The 26211-nt window shown below is 42.9% G+C and overlaps 1 protein-coding gene across 3 annotated transcripts; it reads right to left on the minus strand.

Annotated features, from left to right (window-relative positions):
* Window positions 1–8997: 8997 nt before the first annotated feature.
* Window positions 8998–20600, minus strand: LOC130374688 (uncharacterized). Of its 3 annotated transcripts, XM_056581620.1 has the most exons (10): window positions 20436–20600; window positions 18506–18649; window positions 16143–16262; window positions 15157–15194; window positions 14478–14507; window positions 14038–14323; window positions 13579–13718; window positions 12917–13136; window positions 12580–12746; window positions 8998–9456 (listed from the first exon to the last, which is right to left on the minus strand). In XM_056581620.1, exons 4-10 carry the CDS (start codon window positions 15188–15190, stop codon window positions 9386–9388), a joined length of 948 nt encoding a protein of 315 aa, XP_056437595.1. In that variant the 5' UTR covers window positions 15191–15194; window positions 16143–16262; window positions 18506–18649; window positions 20436–20600; the 3' UTR covers window positions 8998–9385. The 3 variants fall into 3 exon arrangements, with proteins under 3 accessions (XP_056437595.1, XP_056437596.1, XP_056437597.1); XM_056581621.1 differs by lacking the exons at window positions 18506–18649; window positions 20436–20600 and having other exon boundaries at window positions 16143–16396; XM_056581622.1 differs by lacking the exons at window positions 16143–16262; window positions 18506–18649; window positions 20436–20600 and having other exon boundaries at window positions 15157–15195.
* Between the last annotated feature and the right edge of the window lie 5611 nt (window positions 20601–26211).

A 26211-nucleotide genomic window follows, 5' to 3' on the forward strand; every position in this document is an offset into this window, starting at 1 on the left:
TTCAATGAGTGTATTTCAAATTATTTCAATAGACAGCGAAAGTCGCCTCTGAAAAAGATATTATTATTATAGGGTTTTTGACGAAAGGATTGCTTTACCTGATAACGTTTTAGGTAAGCTTGGTTACTGCCGTTGATGTGTTCATTTCGTTTGACAGGAATTATTTATATTATTATCAGAGAATTTGAACAAACATTTTCATGATCAATGATCAGAGTGGGATCCCTCACAAGGTGACGTGCAGCCCTGACATTGTTACACTACACCCATGGGGGGCTGCCACAACTGGGCACCTCAGGGTGGTGGTTTCGGAAGACCGATTAGTTTGTAGAAAATGAAACTTGACCTGGTGCTCCATGTTGCCACGCAGGAAATCTCCCTGTGTGTGTGTTGTGATCGACGGTTTCAACTGTGCACATTGATTTCCCACAGAACAACAGGCGTGCAGCCTCAACCAGCCCCAGGGGCCAATGAGACTCACATCAGGTGAGGCGGCTGAAACCAGCCATCATCCACACTCGAATCAACAGTTGGTGTGTTTTGTTATTACAGAAGAGAGGGAGAATATCAGCAGGCAGTGCAGGTTCAAGGTAGAGAGGCAGCATAAGCCTATAGGCTCAAGGACTGGATAAGAAGGTGACTGGTAATATGCATATAGTATATCCGACATTTAAGGTCTCATGGGGACTGTCACCACTAGACCCAAAGAAACGGAAATGTCTACTATTATTCCAAGAGGACGGGCGCCTACAGGACCCAGGTGAGAGAACCCTGATGAGAGGACTCAGATGCAGCCCAAGTTATCGACCTGGGGAGCTGTGGCTTGCCTATGGCTCATGGACGTTTTCAACAAGGAGATAAAGACACAGTTTGGAAACCGGGAAATACACTGATTGCTTGCTGGCAGCTCTTCCATGAAACACCAGCCGAGCGGCATGAATTCGTTCAAGTCACATAAACCTCAACATTTCCCTTCAAATTCTTCCGGCCAGAACTTCATTGACAGATTGACAAGAAGCATCCCAAAAGCAAAGTACCTACACACGCTTCATATGCCAGAGTAAAGTAGATCTGATCTGATCTGGGATTTGACACTAAGCAAGCACTAAACAAGGCTGCGGAGAAGATAGATGGAAATCAACAGCTTGGAAAGCATTTCAAGAAGAATTGCACCATGTTCCTTTCCACACCATGGAGCACCCTGAGGAAAGAACTAAGATGTTGTCAGTCTTATGAGCTCTCTGGCTCCAGTGCTCATGGTGACAGACAGCCCAGTCTCACACCAAAGTGTATTTGTGTGTTGGTCAACAGTGGAAGAACATATTTATTTCACAATAATAACTCTGAAATCATGAGATGATGAGGATTTTTTTAGCTTCTTTCTTTTCTGTAGGCCTCCGTCCACGTGACGTGACGTGGAAGTTTCTGTCTTCGAAAACAAATAAGATGGCCAACATTTGTTTTTATATCTGCATATATAATAATCAAAGTGTATTTGGGATTAGTTAAGTCTCTAATCATTACAAAATGCGACAGTATAAACACTTAAACACTAAACACTAAAATCTGCAGAGGTGGATCTTTTGAACCGTTAAATTGCATTGTTTGAAGATACCGATTTGTTTATATCTGCCCATATAGTTATACCTGTGTGTTGTTGATAATATGATAACACCATCGAAAATCATATTGTTTTAAGCTGCTACTGTGAAAATACTTGGAAACGAGAAAAGGTAAAATGTATTGCAGTGCACAGAGCACCTGGAAGCTGAAGTCAAAGTAATGGTACTAGCTGTAGTAGTAGTAGTAGTAGTAAATGGAACAGTATAGTAGCTGAAGTAGTAGTAGTAGTAGCTGAAGTAGAAGTAGTAGCTGAAGTTGTAGCAGTAGTAGCTGCACAAATGATATGCTTTATGAAAGATATCGTATTGATTGATGTTTGTAGAAGGAATTATAATAATCTCCCAATTACTTTTTATAAACCAGCCTAAATTGTATGTTCTCGCCTAATGCACATTTTTCCAACGCTATTAAAAGTAGTGCAATTGGGCGGGAAAATCCCCCAATATGTCAATGCTGCCTGAACGTCGAAAAGAGTAGTCAAATTGACGCTCGAACTTCAGGGTAAATCAATGAGACCAACTGAAAACTAGCCGGCATGGAACTTAAACGGTGAAACTTTGAAATTCTGTTCCCAAGTGTGTTGATTTGTTAAACCCTTGAACTAAGGTTAACAATAAGATATTGACCAAGTTAAGAAGTCTGAAGTAATAGTAGTGTACTACTACTGTGTCAGAGACTGGGCGGACGGCTCTTGAGCATCCGCCTAATCATTCCAGATTTGATTACATATAACTGAGTTTACGAGGTGCACTTGAATGTACCACAAAGTAACTTCGTGGCAAAAGTGCTTTACCGTACAAAGCAATGTAGATGTGCCATCTTTTAGATTACTAGATGCAGGGGCGTTTCTAGGTTTTTTAAATATCAGGGGCTAAGCCCAGAGGGAAAGAAAAAAAAAAAAAAAAAGGGCAAATTATTTTTAGCCTTTATTGCGCATGCACATTCATAATGCTTCACCTAAATTCACAAAATACGCAGTTATTATAGCTTTAAAAAGCTACCTGAGTGTTTTGCTGTTTTCCCCAGACATCTAAAGTTCCATTCAAGTAAAATGAATACAAGTCGGACAGACCTTACACATGCATACATACTGTATACATACATACATATATATATATATATATATATATAAATATATATATATATATATATATATATATATATATATATATATATACATATATATGTTTAAACATAATATATATATATAGATATACATACACACATACTGTATATATATATATATATATATATATATACACACATCTATACACACACACATATATATATATATACACACACATCTATACACACACATATATATATATATATACACAGAGGTTAAATTGGGCCGGGGCTGTCCGGGGCGGAGCCCCGGCACATAAGCGGCCGGGTCTGGAGTTCTGCGCAGCAGATCAGCTCCAGCCGATTTTGGCAGTCTGCCTAGTCCATCACGAGCAATGTTGTCCTACTCATTTACAACTTTTCCATTGCAAATCTATGTTGTTTTAAAACACAATTCTAAATAATGGAGTAGGGATAGGCTGGCCTAGACATCTGGAGCAAGTTTGAGACGTAGGCATATCGCGCACGAAACTTGCGCAGCAGCTCCTCCTCCCCCCAGATCAGACAACACAACGTCAAATCATTCTAACGGTCATCATCAGACATAATTATCGTAGTAGACAGGTGAATGGCGAGGTAAGAGAAACTAAATTAAAGATGCACGGTATTTTGAAAGAGGTCGATCATCACCAATAGGCTAATATCATTAGATATGGGCTTGCATTTTCATTAAGCAGGAAAAATTAACCTTATGCCGCTTTTCCACCGCACATGTAGCTCGACTCGACACGATACGACTCGACACGGTAGCAGTGCGGGGCCTTTTCCACCGCAAATAGTACCTCCGGGACGTGGGCGGGGTCGGCTGCGCGAAAGGGCCGTGACGTATTTTTGTACGCGACGCAAACAACACCTACGTAACCCACACATGGACAGAACCCACATAACAACAATGGAGAACATCGATGCGATGGTATTCGTGTTCGTATTATTAGCTGGCATGTTGAAGAAGTGGAATATGTTGGCTGCGGCGCTGGTATGGCTGTTACCAGCATGGTTGCCATGTCGCTCTCGTGACTTCGTCACACTCTCTGGCCAATCAGTAGCCGGTTGCCTGCCGACGTCACCTTTTAGCATCGGCTCAGCTCGCTTGGAGCCTAGAGCGAGGCGGTACTAGAAAAAGCAGCCACTTCAGGTACCAGATACCATGTTTTCGCGGTGGAAACGCAAAAAATGCGAGTTGAGTCGAGTCGTGTCGAGCTGGTACCATGCAGTGGAAAAGCGGCATTAGACATGCAGGGATAGCGTTCTACTGGTATGTCAAATGGCAAGCGCTAGTTAAAAAGAACAATGCTGCTAATTCTAAATGATTTAGCAAGTAGTCTATGCGATCTCCGAATCACATTTCTCATTCCTAGCTGGATGAATTTCAAACTTATTTGTATCTATGAATTGCAGTGCATTGCCTAGGCTATTTATTTGTGAGTACAGTAGGTCCTGTGATTTAATGTTTGCATATAGGCTACACAGCAGGTTCGATTTAAAAGCCCGCGTTAACATGATGGTGACGTAGCCTATCGGCTAGCCTTTAAGAAGAAGATAGCTTCATTCATTCATTCAAAAGTGTTTTATTTAAAGAACGTTTGATTACATCATTATATAATATGAACCATTTTAAAAGACATTCTATCTACTTCTTAACTTAGGGTGAAATTCAACAAGTGAACATTTCAGAGATAAAAGGTAAACATGAGTGGAACAAAAAGGAGGAGGCTTACAGATTTCTTCAAAAGGTGGGCAGCTGCTATCCAAGAAATAATTTTGAAATAATTAAGCTAGGCCCGTGTGCAGAACTCACTGTAACCAAGCTGTGATTTGTTGCTAGATCTTTTCATCCTGATAGTGTGTCTGTCATGTCTTAAGTGCTGTCTCTTCCTCCACTAAACTAAAAATGCAGAGTTGAACAGAACAGGGATGAGGATGGAGCTGAGGGCAGAGGGGCTGAGGATGGACAGGGCAGAGGAGCTGAGGATGGACCGGGCAGAGGAGCTGAGGATGGACAGGGCAGAGGAGCTGAGGATGGACAGGGCAGAGATGAGGACACTGAGGGCAGAGGAGGTGAGGCGGGACAAGGCAGAGGAGCTGAGGATGGACCGGGCAGAGGAGCTGAGGATGGACAGGGCAGAGATGAGGACACTGAGGGCAGAGGAGCTGAGGATGGACAGGGCAGAGATGAGGACACTGAGGGCAGAGGAGGTGAGGCGGGCGTCATCCTTTTCTTTCTCTTTTTCAGTGCCAGATTCATGTTGCTCTTACTTGGCACCGTTCAAATACTTCTTCTTTTTGTTTTGGTACCGTTTAAATTCAGCTTGATACTGGTATCTTCTTCTTCTGATTAATGGCAGGTCATATGTCACATGATATGGGTATAATTGGGAAACGGTGAGTTGAACTGAAGACTGTGTACCATTTCAGGGAAGGAGGGGGGGGGGGGGTATAGGTCAACACATCGAATTTGCCCAAATTGAGTAATAGGGTACACAATTAAGAAAAAAACAACGGTGGGCTTGTTCATAACAAATTTATGTAATTTCTTTAATGTACTAATATAACGACTATCATGGATTTTTTTTTTGCAACCTTAATTTTGGCTCTGCGTACTCTAATTTAACTAATTTAACTCGTAATTTAACCACTGCTTATACACACATATATATATATATATATATATATATATATATATATATATATATATATTAGGGCTGTAACTTTACACCAACTCACGATTTGGTTTGTATCACGATTTTTGACCCGCGGTTCGATACATTCTACGATTTTTTTAAATTGAAAAAGCATTTTATTTGAACAACACTTACCAATTAATTAACTCAATGTAACATTTATTATTAGACAAATTATTAGCAAATTTCAATCGGACAATTTGACCGTAGAGTTAGAAAGGGCATATCGCGCTTCTGCCTTCTCCCACCGCGAGACAGGTTTGTGGCTTTGAGTGTCGCGATTTCGGCTTTCGGCGTATCGTTACAGCCCTAATATATATATACATATATATATAAATGACTGGGGATAGGATAGGTTAATTCACTTGAGGTGGTCTGTCTGGTTATGTTTTTGAACCGTTTATTCTCTTGCCAGAAGGACTATCCAGATCCAGAAGGACTAAGCTACTTTATTTTGAGATGCCCCTGGAATCCAGGTTTGTTTCTAGTGTAAAGCAAGCAGAAAAATAAGATAACCACCATTGCATGTCTTTACCTTTTGTGGAAGAGGGAGAGACGTCGGAGGAGTATATTCATCATATTGTAATGACCACAGAAGAGACAGTGAATTAAGTATTGAATAGACAGAGATTTATTAGATAGGCCTACCTAATAAACCGTTGGAACACACAAGACCGGAAACATAGCAACGCCGGTAAACAAACCCCGAGAAGCCCAATCCCTACGAGAGCTCCCCGCGCTACGGCCATCCGGAGGCGCACAGAGGTTTTGGCCATGATATTATATATACAAATATTATATTATATACTATTATATTATATATAGAGCTCCGGGAGTCGCAAACGGCAACATTCACTTTCTCCTCCATGCTGCAGTTCACCCCGGACTGCACTGCACTGAGTTTGATGGTTGAACGCTGATTGGCTGTTACGTTACACATGTGACTCAGTGGCCACGCTGTTGAACGCTGATTGGCTGCCATCACGCGAAATTCGCGTCAAAGTTGAAATATTTCAACTCAAGCAAATTTGTCGCGCCACAAATCCTCGTGAACGCGCTCGCCTGTGCCCGGCGAAAGTGTGGCGTGACAAATCAAAACTTGTCGCCGGTTTTCGCGATACGCGTCTATACGTTCACTATGTATATGTACTATGTACCGTCGCGTTTAGTGTGAACGCACAGTTACAGGAAGCAGACGCGGAGCTTGTGAACAGGCAAGGCAGGCAACTGCTTGGGGCCCCGAGCCGCCAGGGGGCCCCCCCAACGGCCGACAAACTTAATGACTCATCAGTGACCGCAGCCCCCTCAGGACAAGTTGAGACAACTCTCTCAACGACAAGTTTAGACAACCCCCTTAAGGGCCCCCCCCTTGAGTGCCCCGCCCCCTCGTTGTAATTCCCATCATCAATCTGTGTCACTCACTAGTGACTAACTGGACTAACTTTTCTAACTGGATATGTCATCTATATAGGTTAGAAAAAAAAAATAGCTGGTGTGCGGCGTGCCCCTCACAAAAATGTGGGGGCAATTTGTAAGAGCTATATGCCCTATAAAATTGTAATGGCATTGCGAAACAATTGAAGTTATTTAACCACTTAATCGTCAAATAAAAACTAAAACGTGCCGACAGGCACGTTTTAGTTACACCACCCCTTCCCCCTAACATGCTGGGTCAATTTTGGGCATCATAAGGTTGAGTAATATAGTCATCTCATTATTCTCTGTTTGAAAGCTTAGAATCTCAGGAATGTCAACCATTCTGTGGAATAAATATGTTTAGCGAATATAGATCAAATATATCCTAGTGTCTTAGGTCAAATTAGCACCCCTCACCTTCCCTCTCCCTTGCTGCATTCTTACTTTATTGTCATTGTGGACATAGGCGTCGATTACGCCGGGGACGCCGATTATACCGGGTTGCAACCCAACCCCGGTCGCTGCAACTGTAAATCAGGCTCCCACACACACACACACAGGCACCCTCCCACACAGACCGGAAGCGAAAGGGGGGGTGGCCCCCACCCTCGCAATCCCCACAAACCGGAAGTGGAAGCAGGGTTCCACTATAGGGGTAGTCCCCTGGAATACGCATAGGCGTCGATTACACCGGGGACGCTGGGGACACGTCCCCACCAGATTTCGTCAAGATTCATTTTGTCATTTTTCACCCTATCTGTATCACTCTGCAGACTGGTAACTTATCAACCCCAGCGTATTCGGTTGCTAAGCGACATCAACGACTGTGGCAAACTATTTCTCTGCTGATCAATGCTACGAATGATAAAAATACATTGGAAAAAGACACACTGTGTGAAGTTATTTTTTCGATTTGGCAAGTAGCCATTACTTATAATACCAATACTCTTTGGCTGGGATGATGAGGCATCAGACAATCAAGTCATTTTAGCCTGAATACATAGGTAAGAAACACCAGAGCAGGTTGCTAGTACCATGGACTGTATCAGAACGGTAACCTGTTGAACTAAATGGATGTGGTAGGCTACACCACAGGATGCATCTGCAGACCACTGCCACATAAATAAAGTTAAGACGCGATATTTATTGCTTAAGATTTGCCGGTGCTGTGGCGAGGACTTTTGTGTTTTTTGCACTCAAGTGGTTGCCTGTTTTAACTTGCAATTGATAGTCAGTGGAGTCAGTCTCTTGTTGACACAAAGTGACTTGGTCATTCTTACTTTGCTTGAATTCTGGAATAATTTTCGGGGGAGTGCATGATTTTTGGTCAGAATGCCTGATGTAGGCTAGTTTTGATGGAATGCGTGTTGTGAATTGAGGACAGCCAGCTCATGATGTGATACAGAGTTCAGCTGTACAACAAATATACATATTTTTTCAATCTTGACGACTTTTGTAGTGCTGTGTGTAGCCACACGTTTGGCCCTTCTGAACTTAAACACGCAGTTAATTTCCTTTCCTAGCTCCTCTTGTTTATGTTGGTAGCCATGTCATGTCACATTGTCAACATTGGAATCATGGAGTAGAACATAGTGGGTCATTTGTCCGATGCTTTTTCAAAACGTTTTCTTCATAAAACGTGCCAGACAGATTTTGTATAAATTGTATTCCCTAGTAATTAGCTACATGGGTATGCCGTCTTTCAGAACCTTTCATTACCGCCACTAAAGAGAGAAAAAAGAGTGCATCCTCATTGTACCCAGCACTTCTGAAAATGCACTTCCGAATGCGTCTCTGTCCCCAGCACATTTCAAACCAAACTGACGCCCATGAGTGGGGGTAATTATGAACTACTCGCGATCTAGCATATAGGATCGTGGGGGGATTGGGGAATCCTTTGGGTCCCCTGATGTTAACAATGAATTTCATACATTGAATTTGGCAGCCGACTTTGACCTGTTGAATTTGGGGACGTTGAAAATAATTAATTTTCATCTTTTAATGTTGAATATTTGATTTTGATTTTTTTAAACATTGAAAAATAAAGGTGAAAATGATTTGTTGAAAATCGAAAGAGTTCAATTCAGAGGCAAAAAATCCAGATACGTTATTTCAATGCATAAATATTCATGCTTAATATTGAATGGCTTTTTATTTTCAAAATACGATGACACAGATTTACTTCCATAATAAAAGCAATTTTTATTGTCCTTTGATATCTTCCTGTACTCATCTCAACATTTCGACTGAAAGATCAATGTCAAAACTACCTCTGCTTAAAATGAAGTGAATTGATTATATACTAAAGTAAATGTATCCTACGCTATGCTAGCACAAAATGAGGGCTGTTATTTTTCATTGTAACAATATCAAGCTATTACGGCACTACCAAGGATAGACATCTTATGAGAGTTTGTAAACAATGCTCATTTTAACAAAAAGTAGAACTACCACAGACAAGCTCTAAGCTATAGCATTCAGAAAGTTCACTACTTAGGACTACTTGGGAATCAGGAGCGGTATTCCCCAGGGAGGACAAACTATACACATTGAGTTTGTTTCTCTCTTGTGGAACTGTAGAAGTGCACCTTGTTCACTCCCTCTGTCGGACCTGCGCAAAAAGATACAACAAGGTTAATATAAAGTTCCAGAAACGATATCATTTCACTCACTATTCACATTCCTAGGTTGAGCCTAGTTGTAGTACCTAGTAAACAATGAGATTTCCCTTTTGTAACATTATTGAAATCATTCAATATATGAAAAAGATTTATATTGAATCGATTAGCATTGTACAGAAATGTTGAGGTGATTTTAAGCTACAATCTACTTGCAATGTAACACAGTGCGCCACTGAAGTCCAGCAGTCCAGCCTTGTGTCTGGATCAGCTGCAATAAACAAAGCCAGTTATAGTTTATTTATAGGAAGAAAAGGGAGAGAAGCCATAGAGGGTTTGGTAACTGGATTAAAATAGCATTGGTCCAGTTAAAGTTTTTCATCTCCGCAATTGATTTGAATTTGCTAAGATTAAATACAATAGCAGTATGAAATAGCAGAGTATTAAGTGTTAATTTGGTTAGGTTTATGATATGAGGTCTCATTGGTTAAGTCAGTTGTTCTTTAAAACATTTCTGCTACATGCGTTTTAGTGTTCAAATTGTTCAGTTTTAGGCCTAGCCTGGCTCCGCCCGCCTATGTACTTTCGCTCAATCTGAATTTCCCTTCAGTACTACGTCTGGGTCTGGGGTATGTTAGTGGGTTTTCTCCTTCCAAATTTTCTGCATCCAATCAACGAGCAGAGGGAGTGGCTGAGAACAATAGAGTGGCGAAGTCACGCCCTTTCCGATAAAGCCCATGGGACCTATGAGATCGAAAAATATGAATGGGTTTCAATGGAGAGAAAGTAATTATCTTCTGGTCCCAGTCTTTATATGCCCCGGATTACACACATGTTGTTTGTGGATTTAAATGATAATTTTTCATGTCAAGAGTTTGACAGATTATTGTGCAATTGTTCAGTTATAGGCTGTAGAGAAAACACAATGCGAAAGACTACGCGTCTCGTATGTGACGGCACACTCCCTGTGACTGGCGTGGACAAGATCGACTATCTGGGCGAACGTGAATTGAATGTACTGTATTACTGCCTGATGATCGTTACTGTGAACTCGTTAATTCTGGTGTCTGTGAACGGCACGCTCACTCGGTTTAACTTTGTTCAATAGGGGGATTATTTGTTTATTAACACGGCGGATGCGCTTGCAGAACGCTGTGTTGTTTGACCGGTTGCCATGGTTATCTCCGTGTGGTTAATTTGCAGTTGCGGTGTTGTAAGCTTACCGTTACATTAAACTGTAATCTGAAAACGCGGTTATATATTATAGTCCCAATAGTATCTGTCCAATTAAGGCTGGGACGAATTTCAAATTATAAATGTGTACACTTTATGTTGAAAGAATAGACCGTCGCGATTCCCATTGAAACAAATGGTGCGGTGATTATTCTTCAAAACGAGAGCTGTTAAATTGTGAAAAATGAATTAAACTGTAATCAGACAACGCGGTTATATGCTATAGACCCTAGAGTTTCTGTGGAATAAAGGCTGAGAAGAATTTCGAACTATAAATATGTACAATCCATAACGTTAACTCTGGCTCATAGCTCAGCGGACTAGAATACCTCCTAGAATCATTGCATGTTGGCCGGAAATGGAAAGGGGGGCTGTTTACGTTTTGCTGTAGACTTTTCAGTTCACGGTTCTCCGTCTCAACATAGGGCTAGAACCGAGCGAAAAGGCCACAACCAAACGTGAACATCCCCCCTTTACGTTTCCGGTCAACGAGCAATGAGTCTTCCAACAGAAATCAATGTGATTTACAAAATGCGCTAAATATGCAATAAAACACGATAGAAACTGTATTTCACTACGATACTTGATTCAACCACTCTCTTTCATCCTAGACAAACCACAAAGGGGGATCAATGTTTAAAATACCGGGAAAAAAATAGCTCACAGCAATATATTGAAAAAGAGAACTATGAACTAGTTCATTTTTCGGAACTGTGAACTTAGTTCAAAATTTTGAATTATGAACGTTTAACTGAACTAGTTCATTTTAAAATTTGTAAACTGAACTTTGAACTAGTTCACGTAGGAAGTGAACTTTCCCAACACTGCGACAATCTCCCCATCAGCATAACTGAAACTCTCCACAGGCGAAGACTTATAATGGTTTTCACATCTTTCGATGCTTTTATCCTCCCCTTGGACAAAAGCAGTGAAGTGGAGCAGAGAGATCACTGTCTGTACCGGAGTTCCAAGTGCGGATGGTGACGTATATCATTCGCGTTGAGAGCAGTGAAGCAACATTATCGAACTTCTTTGCGATTTTTTTTTGTTTTCTTTCCATGAAAAATTATTATTTAAATCCACACACATGTGGACAACATACGTGTAATCCAGGGCATATAAAGACTTGGACCAGAAAATAATTACTTTCTCTCCATTGAAACCCATTCATATTTTTCAATCTCATAGGTCCCATGGGCTCTACCGGAAGGGGCGTGACCTCGCCACTCTATGACGTGTCTGGTTTGTTTACAGCCTGCGCGCAACATGATTCCCGGCCAAACGTTCGAGATTGGTTAGATCAGATCCAGAGTGGCATTGTCAATTGAGTAGGTCCAGACTCTCTGTGCCTAACCATAAATATGTGTAGCAAAATGCTGATAGTCCAATCAAACATTGTTCAAGTTTTTAGTTTGATTTATGATGATACAAACTGTAATGTTATTGCCACAATACAGTTATTTACCATTATTTGCCATGCACTGAAGCACTGTTTCGTGCCTTCAATTTAGCCGTTACGTGGATGACGTTCTTTTTTAAACCAACAGTGTAGTTCCACAGCCATACATATGACAGTACATAAAACAAGGTTATTGTGTTGGTGTGTGTACATGTGTTTACATGCATAGCTACTGGGCTGGGCTTTCCGGGAGGGGGTGACTTAAAGAGACAGGAGCTAAACCGAGCATTTCTGACAAAGGCAGAAAGTGGTTCTGCAGCAATGTCCATTGTGAGAATAATAAGGTGTGTTTTTAGCATCAAACCTTGCAAACCTATTCTAGCTCTAATGAAATTACTTACCGCAAAAATAGCATCATAAGACCCATTTTATAATATTTCGCTTGATAAGGACCTGGTAATGGTTCTATTGGCTGGACACCAACCTGTAACGCAGATGAAATCAAGATGTTCTTCACAAGAGCTTTGCCTCCATGTGAAAGGTTCCAAACTGGACACGCCCCCACAGGGGCTGGAATGCGGTGAGACTGTGTCCCATTGGGTGAAGTCCATTGGGTCACGTGACATCCAGAACCAGGTCCCTGTAATCGACCTACCGACATTGAAAGAGTTGAAAGAGATAGCTGGATGGAAGGAGTATATCGTGGCCAAATACTATTTTAAGTTATGTATTTCTGACAAGATAAATATGAGTGAATGGATGGACAGATGATCATAAGGACAGTCTTGTTTTTCGGATGGACACCAAAGCCTGGCCAGTACCTGCGCAGGCCCACCCAGAGTTGTCTGGTTAGTGGGAAGGGGGCGCTAGCCACCAGCTCATCAACCATCTCCTGGTCTTCTGGACCCCTGATGCTCAGCAGGTCTGAGTAGTAGGCTCTGCAGTAGAACAGGGCATCTGACCAGCACAGCCGCTTCCCCACCAGTGTGACGTTCCTCTCCTCTGCCTGGATGGTGATAGACGGTGGGGGAGGCAACAACTCTGGGGAAAACCAAAAACACAGTGTGGTAGTGAGGGAGTTCTACTCTCCATTTACACTCACTGCATAGCACCGAAACATCTACGGATGACTAACTAATGACATCAGATGCATGTGGTGACCCCTCCCCTTGGAGATTCGCAGTGGACCACGTCACCTTTCTTGATAGGCTTCGTGTTTGTGTAGGCCTATCAGGAAGCACGCTAAATTGGTCGTCAAGTCAAGTCAATTTCTTTCTATAGCGCATTTACATGTGGCTGAGCCGCACCAAAGTGTTTCACAAGAAGGTGCTTAAGCGCAATAAACAAAGAGACATTTTTTAAAAGGTAACCAGGGGACGCTATGCACTGGCACATAAAAAAAAAGAAGACACTAAATTGGTTCTCATTTCATCTTACACACAGAGCGGTAGAGATGAATAACTTTGTCTCCCTTTCTTCCTACCTCCATACACCTTGACCTCGCACAAGCTGATAACTGCTGCAGTTGCACAGGACAGGTAGAAGTTGATAAACCTTCCTTCCATTCCCCTGCACTGGACAGTCTGAGTTACACTGCCTGGGACATCATATATGATGGCACACCTGAGGCAAAGAGACAGGGAGAGAAGAGACATTAGCCTGGTGAAGGTAGGTATCAGATACCAGATGCCAGAGGCTGGTGTGTGGCCAGGTGTTGTTTAGTAGAGCAGGGGTTGCAAAAAAGTTTTGTTTTTTTCTCACAGTATAATATCGTATTCTCTTAATTAATTTATAATCGACTCCAAAAAAACTTTGGATAGCAGGGGTGCGATAGGGATCAAACCCAGCCCGTTTTGGTTTGGAGTGAAACACCCTAGCCCTTACACTATCCTGCCCCAATTGTTCCAGGGGTGAAGTTGGGCAGGCGGCACCAGTGATTCACCTTGGGTTGTCGTTGCCGTTGTTCACCAGTGAATTCCCGATGAGTATTTCCACGCCGTTGAGCCTATTTCTACTTTCATTCCTATTAGTGACCTCGATCTCCGACACCCTGTACACACCGGGCAGCTGGAGCCTCCACCACGGTTTTTCCTCTTGCGTATGGGTGCAGCTTTGGTGAGTCCATTCGGGGGAGCTGTTCCCATCTATGGCGTGTTCAGCCTCCCCACCCTGGGCGGTTGAAGACTGAAGGGCTGTGCCGCTTAATGCCAAGTTAATGCGGGTTGCAGCTTAATTAAGAGGGACACCACAGAATACTTTTTCAGGTTTTATTTTAATCATTTTTTTATAATTATTTATTTTAATTATTTAAATGCGTTAAAAATACATTGAAATACTTGCTGTAACTTATCATCAGCCCCTAAATAGAGCACATAGAAATACCTGAAAAGTCCCACAGGTGGACAACCAGACCTGGTGAATGACAAAATACTGCATAAATACTTACAATATACAGATACAAATAAATGCTTCAGAAGTACAAATCATTAGCAAGATATATTGTGCAACTATTGTACATTAACCATTCTAAATTATATTCAAATATTTATTCTAATTATAATGTGAGGGGTAGAAATATTACAAACACCAACCATCAAAATGATTGTATATGGCCGTTATCAGGCGCGTGTCGTCCATATGGGCAGGTGGGGCAGCAAACAACTTGCAAAAGCATGCTCCCAAAAAAATAATTCCTCAGTAAATCATTGCTAAAATTCTATTTTTAATAATGTGTTTGTCACAGTAACTATAGTTACTGTAGGCTTTCCGACAATTCTTGGTCTGTTTACATCAAATTTTGGATGATGGTGGTGATGCTAACGTGTTATGCAATGTTTGGGCAGGGCAGCTCAGCGACGCGTTCCTCTGTTTATTGATAACCCTGCAGGCTGCTATAAAAATTGCTTCCGCGCAAAAAAGACACCTATATGGTCGTAAAGTAGTCTGCCCCATGGTCACTGCTCCACTGAAATGTAGGGTCACTGCAGGCTACTGGTCGTTATTGAGGTTTCATTCCTTATAATGAACTCAGATACACAGTGGTGCTAGGTGGGATACCTACCAATGACACTGAAGACGAGCCTACTGTACCCCATGGTTCTGGAGAAACAACACAGTCAGTTACTGTCAATAACTAACACTAGCTCCTATGTATACATTCCTCCATGTTAACAATTTTGTGACAAAGTCTTCGCTGAGACCAAGCCCAGACCTACTCTGAAATTCCAGTAAAAATAGCTAGGAAGAGCTAACAGTAAGCTGGCAGAGCTTTTAAAGCCAGCTAGAGAGCGTGGCTGTCATACTTTGTCACCGCGAACAAGCCATGCTCGGCTCAGAAGCGCTGAATAAAGCTTCTGTACAGGTTATCTGAATCTAGTTATTGCTGTCCTTTTAGGTTAAATAGGAGATGGTTCTTCACAACTATTTTCAATACTACTATGTATAATAAGTGTGCCCTTGATCCATTATGTATATCTCAATGCATAAAATGATACAGATACATGATTTATACATTTGTAAATTCCGAATCATTTTAGCATTATTATTTTCATCATTAGGCTTATTAATATTCAATGATGGACAGTGGCCCAAACAGGTAATCTGATGCATAAAAGCAGAAGATTGGGCAACAAGAAAGTGTGTGTGAATATTTGTGAATTTTGATGTAATCGTAACGTTTCTTTGATTATTTTCACATTTTAAAAAGTTACTTTTTAAGTTAGGTCCTTAATAGACAAATTTCACAGCAGATGTGCATGCACAACCAGGGAGCAAAAAGTATAGAAAACCGAAAATTGTCAAGATGACAAGTATTTGTTATGTTGTGTTTAATTGCTCTAATCTCAAAAACTCCTAGCAACTTCCCTACGCAACAATCTGCCAAAAAAAAATCGAATAAAAGGAAAAAATGAAAAGAACATTTGGCACGGAGCAATAATTATCATATTACATTCATGTGTGGAGTTCAACAATAAGTAAGCTACCATTAGAGAGCAATCAAACATCCTAACATAGGTTGACTCTCTATGACTTGAAGATGGTACTCACCTGCAGAGTCAGGAGGTTCTTCTGGGATGAATGAAGCATCTGCATCCAAGAGCAGAATATAATGCTCAAACCCACGCTATGGTTCCGTGAGAGGGCGGGGGAAGGCCCAAACTCTATGGTCTATGGTTACGGCAAGACAGGAAAGATGATAGATACGATTTGAATATGACATCATTTCTCAGCTGGTAAGGATTACAAGGTCGGTGGAGCTAGCCATCTACAATGACTTGCCCTTCAGCAGATCAAAGTCGAAGTCAAAGTCAGCTTTATTTTAAATTCCAAAATTATGTGCCAGGCAAACAGAGGATTGAAATTGCGTTATCTCCGTCCCACGTTGCAATAAGAAGAAAAGTAAAAAAAATAGGTAAAATAAAATATGAAACAATATAATAAATAAATTCTGAATAGTGCAAAAGGTTAGGCAAAACCAAGCGGAATATATAAGATAAAGTAAAAAAAAATTGAAATGTGCAACATGAGGAACATGATAGGTTCGAAGTCCAGAGTTCTTGGTGGCAAGTGGGAGGGGGTTTCATAGTCCAGAGTATGTGTGGGCAGAGGGGAGGGAAGGGAGAATGGGGAGAGTTGAGCTTCCTGACAGCCTGGTGGAAAAAGATGTTTGTTTCCACCAAGCTGTTTACCAGGCTCATTGCTAACGCTATCCTTATCGCTATTTATCTAGTCGCCCTATTGCAGTCAAGCAAGGCACGTCTGATTTGCCTTTTGCAAATCAGACACATCCAGATCCACCTGGGTTTAAAAAGGAGAGGCTGGTGGCCGGGACGGTCCAGGGCTAGACTGACTAGGCTGACATTGAATTAAGTCACTGCTTTGAAAACATTTGCATACCAGGAAGCATGGGTTCACAGTGAGGTTCGCACTATACTGAGAAGCACAAACTACTGTCCATAACTCTGGCAACACGGATGATGACATTGTTGGTATGTGCTCAGGCAATTAAACTGCCAAGGGTCACTATGGGGTAACATCAGAGTCCCTGTAGCATAGTTCAGTCTCTCCAAACATGTGGAGTGGATTAAAAACCATCTCTAGAGCCCCAGCTGTGCTGTGGAGGGCCCTGCTTCTCTTCTTGAGGAGCAGAACATATGTAAAGCAGAGGAAGGTATGATGGTCTCCACAAGAGGTCGCCATGTGGAAGGGTCCATAGTGGACACGCTACCCCCAAGACCTGGACTGGTGTGAGCTTTCTAACCATTGGGTGATTTCTTTAGGGTCACCGGACATCCAAAACCAGGCACTTCCTACAATGGAACTACCAACATTGATAGAGCTACCATGATACCATGTTGGAACTTTCGCTAGCTGGTGCCGAAAGTAAATGTATCTATAAAGGGAAATTATAATCACATTTTATGAGGATATGGTGCACTATAGGAACCGGACATTGCCATGGCTGCCCTGTCGTTTCTAAGTCTTAAGCATGGCTAATTGTCTGCCCTATGACTGCAATCTGGGGAAGTACAGCATTATTCTGTTTCAATTCAGGTCAAGTACTGAAATCATTTGGCAGGACAGAAAAGGAGGCATTTGTTTACCAGCTACCCAGTCTATCGGGATGAAAACTGTAGTTCTTTTAATCATATTTTCAAGAAGGCATTTACTCTTTCCTTCTTGGACATACATTGTGTTGTTTGAATTTGTGAACTTGACATTTGCTGCATTCCAATGGTCTTTAGCAAGTAGACTCACACTACCTGCCCGAATCTCCAGGCGTTAACCTCAGTCGACCATTTCACCCGCTGAGAGTTACAAGCAAATGATGGAAATGTGGGCGCAAGTGGCCTTCTAGAGAAAGAAATGCTGTGGTGCAATAAATGAGGGTGCACATCTATTTTATGTCAACGGAATGTTGCCGGAATGATGGACAGTCATTTGTAGTTTTATGCCAAGGTCCCTGTAAATGTTTCTGGTTTGGAAATATTTTCAAAGCAGCAAATTTGCCAACCTTGTACGTCGTACAGCACTATGCGGTCCTTGCCACGAGCTATCCTATTTCAATCTCTGCGGCCTCGAGGCGTGTCTGATTCGCACCAAGGCAAATCTGGCGGATTTGTGGCGTGTCTGATTTGCATAATTCAGATTCAGATTCAGATTTATTGGCCAGGTTTGCCTAACAAACAAGGAATTTGACTTTGGTAAACCCTTTGCTATCAAAGAACAACACTCAACACTTAACCTATTTTTAAAATATAAAAAAGAAAACACAAAACAGAAAGAACAGTACGAAATATAAATATACTGTAAAGTATACAGTATAACAATACAATATACTTATTTGCAAAAAAGAATATACCATAACAATATAAGAGAAAGAAACAATATAAAGTAAAGAAATGATTTACTTTATATTGGATGGTGAGGGGGGGGGACTTCTCCGAAAGTCCACAGTCATCTCCACAATCTTCTTGTGGTTTAACACCAGGTGGAGCATCAGGGGCCCAGAAGAGCAGGTGGCTAGCGCCCCCTTCCCAGACAGAACGTGTTACCTGGCAGAGTTTGTCGATGGCAGAGCCGTTATGTTTAAAAACATAATGTCTTACCTGGTACGAGTGTGTCGCTGCGTTGTGTGCGTGTGTGTTCTTACCTTGGCGCGTGTGTCGATGGCGGAGCGGTTATGTTTCAAAACATAACGTCTTACCTGGGCGAGTGTCGCTGCGGTGTGTACGCGTGCGTGTGTATTCTTACCTGTGCGTCGATCGCGGAGCCGTTATGTTTAAAAACATAAAGACTTATCTCGTGCGTGTGTGTGCGGTGTGTATATGCGGTGCCTATGTGCGTGCTTGCGGTGTATATCGTTACTTGAGTAACTGGTGCGACAGGCCTGCTATTATAGTAGTAAGATATTATTCTTCCTTCCACCGAGGCAATTATTTTAACTCTTTGGTAGGTCGATTTTAGGAATCACCTGGTTTTGGATGTCTAGTGAGCCGATGGACCTCACCCAATGGGACGCAGCCTCACAGCGCTCCAGCCCCTGTGGGGGCGTGTCTAGTGTGGAACGTTCCACATAGAGGCAAAGCTCTTGTGAAGAACCTCTTAACTGGACACCAACCTGTCAAACATCTGTTTGACAGGTTGGTGTCCAGGTATAGAGCCATGCCAGGTCCTTATCAAGCCAAATACGCTCATCTTGCACAAATATGCAGGTAGCATCAACTTGCAAGAAGGGTGCATGTAGAATTAACTGTGTTACTGTTCAACTAACTAAAATTGTGACAAGAATCACCAACAGTTTGGTGGCGCCCTTAATTAATTAACAAAATTACACGAAACCCTCACTGCAGTAAGCAGGACAACGAGGGGCACAAAATAAACATTTGCAAGGTATATCACCATGATGTTACGCCACTTGCTCTGGTGATGGTTTTTAATCCACTCCACATGTTTCGAGAGTCTGATCTATGATATAGGGACTCTGTTACCCTATAGTCACCATTGGCAGTTTGAATTGCCTTTCTAAGCACTTATCCACAAGAATCATCTGTGTTGCCCGATTTATGAGCAGTAGTTTGTGCGTGAACCTCCCTGTGAATGTTTCTAGGCTATGTGTCGATGTGTAATGTAATATGGCAACCAGCGTTTTATTAAAGGTTGGGTATGGGATCTGCGAAACGCAGCAGATTTTGAAATTACACAACTCAAATGGTCCTACCCCCTCTCCAACGCTGACTCTGACTCCACCCATTACAAGTTGGACGCGCATCACGAACGAGCGCGAACACAGATGCGCGGGAGTGAGCCAGGCTAGCTAGGTTGGAGTTTAGGGTTGTCTTCTAGTGCTAGGTCCAAATGTGGATTAGCTAGTTAGCTAGCTCCAGTAGCTACCGCAGGATAACAACAAACAGAAGCTTGCTCTGGGTCACGAGCTTTGAGTACGTGCACGTGCACGAAGGGGTCACTCGCGGGGAGCGGGGGAGGGGGAGTGCAGTACGACCGTTTGATTGACGTACTTACTGTCCAATGCAACTCGGTGGCTCTGGAAATCATTGGCATGAGTTTTTCGAGACCTGCCCGTTCCACAGATGATTGACTTGTTTAATTTTCATGTCAGTACTTCTATATCAGTGGCTGTAAGTGGGTTATGATAAGGATTTCAAGTCATTATGCAAAAATGGCCAAAAAAGCGAATTCCATACCCAACCTTTAAGAGCAATTGTGTATAATTCTAATACTAGTTAGCAGGTAGGAGCATCTGCCCAGTGAAAAAAGCTCATAAATATTAGGCAGACTTTGTGAGTCGCAGTCATCGGTTGCGTGCCTTGTTCACACTACCTCCGTCCGTCGACGGATCTCATTGACTTTACATGGGGTGCTCGCGAAATGCAATTTGGGTCCGTCCGTCCTGTCGGCTCCTTGGCCAGAGTCAAAAAGTTGAGAAATGTTAAACTTTTCAGGCAGTGACGGATTCGTCGGCCATTCAGACTGCGTTATGCAAATAAACGCAAGGACACTGTCCAATGTAATCGCCTTTGTAATACAACCCGGAAAAACACATGGATACTGTTACGATACCATCCGGCCAGCAGATGGCGCTAGAGACCGGATAAGTACTGTTGTGTTTCAGGAAGTAAGGTAGGCATTCAAGTGGAGAGGAAAGACATGCGTTGACTGTATTGTTGTGAGCTGCATTAAAGCTAGCCCGGTTGCTACTACAAGCTAGCCTGGTTCTACCAGACTCTCGTACTTCACTTCATTTCATTTCATTTGTATAGAGAATCTGGACCTAATCAATTGACAAACGTTAACTCACTTGAAGGCGGGTGTCTGTTGAAGTTTAAAATTATTGGATCTGCCCAGTGCCACTCTGGATCTGCCATAACCAATCGCTAACGTTTGGTTGTGACGTATGTCATGCGCCAGGAATCATGCGCAGGTTGTACACAAACCAAACACCTTGCGCGTCTGCACGAAAATGTCCGTCAACGACAGCTGCAGGTTTTGTTTGTCGAATTGAATTTATCAGGGAAAAATTGCACATTGTAAATCAATATTTTATAGTAAGTCCAGAGATGATGTATGCAGTCAACTTTCGAAGCTGGGTCTAATCGTTGACAACACGCCATCGTCATTGTTCTCAGACACACCCTCTGTTCGCTGATTGGGCGCCGCTGTGGCGGCCCCAAAAAAACAAATTACATACAGCAGGTCCAGACCTAGTACTGAAGGGAAATTCTAATTGAGCGGAAGTACTTAGGCGGGCGGAGCCAGGCTAACTACAAGCCTCGTTATTTCAGAAAAAAAAACATGGTGTCAGAACCTGAAGGAAGCTTAGTTTTATGAGTGGAGTCATCATATAGCCGCAAAACGTTAGCTGCACGAACAGCTGAACTGCAAGCCATCAGCATGGCGTACAACATTCCAGCACCGGAGGCAATGGATATGAAAGGTGGTCTACAACAACTGGATTTTTTTCCGCGCACAATGGGAAAATTATGAGATCGCGATAGGACTTGACGAGAAAGATAAGAAAATGAGAGTAGCAACTCTATTGGCGATCATGGGTAAGGAATGTCACCAGCTACAAAGGCACCCTCACATGCAAGTCGGAGACAGGGAGGATTCGAAGAAAATAATAGATGCGCTACAGAAACATTTTGAGCCAAACAGAAATGTGATATATGAAAGATTTGTGTTTAATGACTGCGAACAAAGCCATTGTGAAACAACAGAGCAGTATGTAGACAAAGTGAGAAAGCTAGCAGACACGTGAGTTTGGCTGAAGTTTAAGGAAGATCTCACTAGGGATAGGTTTGTCATGGGCACGAAGTATTCAAGCGCACAGGCGTGCATGCTTAGAGAACCCAATCTCACCCTGACGAAAGCTATTGACATGTGTCGCTCCAGTGAACAAACACAAATCCAGATTAAAAAAATAGGAGGGGAACAAGAGTCGGTACATTAGACGTCCGGTGCGCAGGATTCAGAGTCAAGCCACAGGTATGCCTCCCGGAAATGTCAGTCAGAACCAGGTGCCCAGAAGGGGCCCAAACAGCACAATATAGCCAGTGGATCGATGCTGTGGATCGATGCACGCAAGAGCCAAATGCCCTGCATACGGAGAATGTGCAAGATATGTGGGAAAATCAATCATTTTGCCCGGGTGTGTAGGGAACAAACAATCTAGTAGGTGAATCTAGTAGAGGATGACAGCCTGTCAGAAGGGTCGGATGCGATGTTGTACGTCTCTCAAGTGAACTGTATAGACAATTGTAACGGGTTTCAACGAGTCAGGACACAGTTTTTAGGAGAAATGGAGCGAACTCCTGTTTATTTCCCCTTCAGGCAAACAAACACAACGTCACAAAAGGACAACGCTGCATGTTCTTTCCGTCCGTCACTTGGTCATACGACGCTCTCTCTAGCTCGCAGAGAGCGTCTTTCCTTCTCTCTCTCTCAACCGCTGACTGAAAGACAAGCAGGCACATAAATACACACTTCCTGATTGGGTCAGATTGCAGACACCTGTCCGCAATCAGACCCCATCACCCCAGCAGACCCGGTGCTCCATGCTCCCCCTGCAGGCCAGACGCCGCCCCACCTCCACAACAATGTTCCAAACAAATGGTTTGTGAATCTCAAGCTAGCCACAGACAATGAAGAGTCACTGGAGTATGATCCTGGACAGACTCTAAAGGCAGATTCATACCTCCGGATCCGGAAGAAATTCGTCCGTCCGCCCCAAACGTTGCCTCCGGAACTACCCTTCATACCTCTGTCTGGTTTCAGCGTTGTTATGGATGTTACGCCATAAATACTCTAGAGGGCAGTTACTGTCGTTTCACAAATTAACGGCATCGACAATCGCAAAAATGACATCTGTAGAGATGATTTTGCTTTGTGTCATCCGAAATCGGCAAAAAAAGTGCAAAAAGTGTAGGCCAAGGCGGCGGTGGCATGTGACACCCCTCACCAACCCGCAGATTATCTCCTCAAAATGTTGTTAAATGACCAGTTACAACTCATTGCCAAAGCAGGGGAACAATAAAATCAAAAGGTCAGGTATATAGTATAATATAAGTATAAAACGTTAAATACAATATATATATACTAGTGCTGTCAAGCGATTACAATATTTAATCGCGATTAATCACATTAATGTCATAGTTAACTCGCGATTAATCGCAAGCAATCGCGATTAATCACAATTCTTTTTTCTATGCTAAATATCCCTTGATTTCTTTGTCCCTTTAATTTTTCTCATTCTAATGCTCTTACCAACATGGAAAAGTGCATCGGCTTGCCTTGTGCAGATGTTTTATTGGTAACAACTGTTAGATTTCAGCTTATTTCTAAACTGTTCGGACAGACTCTGCCTTGTGTATTTTCAGTCGTAGTAGTAATTCTTGAAGTCGAAATCAAAGCAGCTTGACAGGTTGGATCAGAGGGTTGAATAGATGGTTTATTCCAGGATGTAATACAGCGAGATACAGACTTAGGTTGAATAATCTATAGTGGACCCATTGAGGAGACGTTTGATGACTTGTTCCTTGGCTGTCGAACCCTCTTCTCGTCAAACCAAAGGGTTGGGGCGAGTATTATACAAAAAGGGGATACATGAATAACACGTGAACAGACGCACTCTCAGCCTTGATAAGGTATCTGGCCCTGGCTATGTCCCGGAGGACCAGGTCGGTTCAACCTTGTTGAAACATAACAATGGCAGAATGTTGGGGATAACACCTTGTATCAGTATGAGAGGCCCTGGCCTGTTCCTAGACTAGAAATGTGAACAAAAGAGAGACACTAAAATACACCAATATTCTACACAACATTGGCATATACTGATCAAAACAGGACGATACAAAAAAGAGCCTATAGTGCAATTAAACGGGCTACTGCTTCTTTCTTTTGAGCCAAAAAATATATAAAAAGAATTGCGTTAATCACGCGATAAAAAAATGAACGCCGTTAAAATTGGTTTGCGTTAACACCGTTAACGCATTTAACTGACAGCACTAATATATAAATATCAGATATCATACTACTTTATCTATTTTCACGAATGGTCTGACTTTTGACTCTATGCTGCCGCCTCGATTTCCGGTGGTATTGCTCCGTTTCTCCCGGAGCACTCCGGGTTCGTAAGCTCAGAGGCGACGGATCCATTGACGGATGAAACACCTCCGGGACCGGACGAAACGGTCCGTATCCGTATTTACCGTAGGGTGTGAATGGGCCTTCAAATGTCAGCTGGACACCGGATCTATGGTCAATGTAATGGGCTTCACTGACCTACAACGCATACTAAAGGACGTAACCCAGCTCTGTTACCCAGCAAAGCAATACTTAAGTTGTAGGATGGCACACTGATAAGACCCAGAGGAGAATATGAACTCAAAACGGATCATAATGGCACATCCTCAAATTTCAGGCAATGGAGACATCACAGATGCCGTTACTTTCAGCTGACACCTGCCAGAGACAGGACCTAAATCACATAGACCCCAAGCATGTCATACATAGTGTCAACACCCAAAATCTCCCAGACACGGTCACACCCAAAACAGCAGAAGAAATCGTATCCGCATGAGGATGTTTGACGGACTGGGTTGCCTGAAGGGAGAGTTACACCTGGAGATAGACCACAAGGTGAGGCCTGTGCAGCAGTTGCTCCGGCGGACGCCAATCCCGATAAAAGAGAGAGTAACCACAGCCATAAGGGAAATGGAACAGAAAGGGATCACAGCCAAGGTCACAGAGCCGACACCTTGGATCAGCAACATGGTGGTGACCGAGAAGAAAGACAAGCTACGTAATATGCCTGGACCCGGGTCCGCTGAACAAGGCCCTATTGAGATCACACTACCAGATGCCCACAGTAGAAGAAATACTGCCGGAATTAGCAAAGGCCAAGATATTCTCAGTATTAGATGCAAAAGATGGCTATTGGCAAGTGCGACTGGATCAAGCAAGCAGTTACCTGACCACATTCTGGACACCGGAAGGACGATACAGAGGGCTGAGAATGCCATTTGGTATAAAACCAGCAGCGGAGGAATATCAGAGGAGACAACACAAGGCACTTCAGGGCCTGAAAGGTGTGAGCGTAATAGCAGATGACATCTGGGTGTATGGATGTGGAGACACCGACGAGGACACCATGGCAGACCATGATGAGAATCTTGGCGCCCTATTGCAAAGAGCTAGGGAAGTCAACTTGAAGCTCAACAAGAAAATGCTGAAGCTGAAACTTCCAAGTGTTACATACATGGGTCATCGCCTCACATCAGAGGGCCTGCGTCCAGATCCTGACAAGATTAGAGCTGTGCAGAACATGCAGACACCGACAGACGTCAAGTCTCTCCAGAGACTGTTCAAAGGTCCTCCCTGGCCATCAGATGTGTGTGAGCCTCTCCGACGTCTGACCGACAAAGATATAGACTGGACGTGGCTGCCAGCAGACGACGCAGCGCTGGAGACCATTAAGCGCCTGATCACGCACCACCCAGTCCTCAAATACTATGACCCTCCAGGAAGAAGTCACGCTGCAAGATGATGCTAGTGAGACAGGCTTGGGAGTGGCCCTTTTACAGAATTGGCAACCAGTGGCATTCGCATCTAGAACACTGAATGACACAGAACAAGGGTACGCGCAGATTGAGAAAGAATGCCTGGCCATTATTTTTGCATGCGATAAGTTTGACCAATACTTGCATGCCAGAGAATATGTCCCAATACATACAGACCATAAACCACTTGAAACTATCTTTAAAAAGTCCCTGCTTTCAGCATCAAAGAGGCTACAGGCTGATGCTCAGGCTACAAAGATACCAGCTCCGAGTGATCTACAAGCCAGGCAAAGAGCTACACATCACAGACTTCCTGTCCAGGAAACCTCTAGAGAATACAGAACACACCCAAATGCAAACCTCAACCACAGTCTATGCCATGGGCCTCACCCAGCCAGAGCTCGAACAGGTGAGTCATGCCTGTGATATAAACCTCACCACTCAGACGCTAGGGACTATCAAGACGCACACAGCACAGGACCCAGTGCTTCAAACACTTAAGGCAAGCATCAGCAGAGGCTGGCCAGAGAGTAAACAAC

Source organism: Gadus chalcogrammus, chromosome 21 (genome assembly GCF_026213295.1).
Source record: "Gadus chalcogrammus isolate NIFS_2021 chromosome 21, NIFS_Gcha_1.0, whole genome shotgun sequence".
Lineage (NCBI taxonomy): Eukaryota > Metazoa > Chordata > Actinopteri > Gadiformes > Gadidae > Gadus > Gadus chalcogrammus.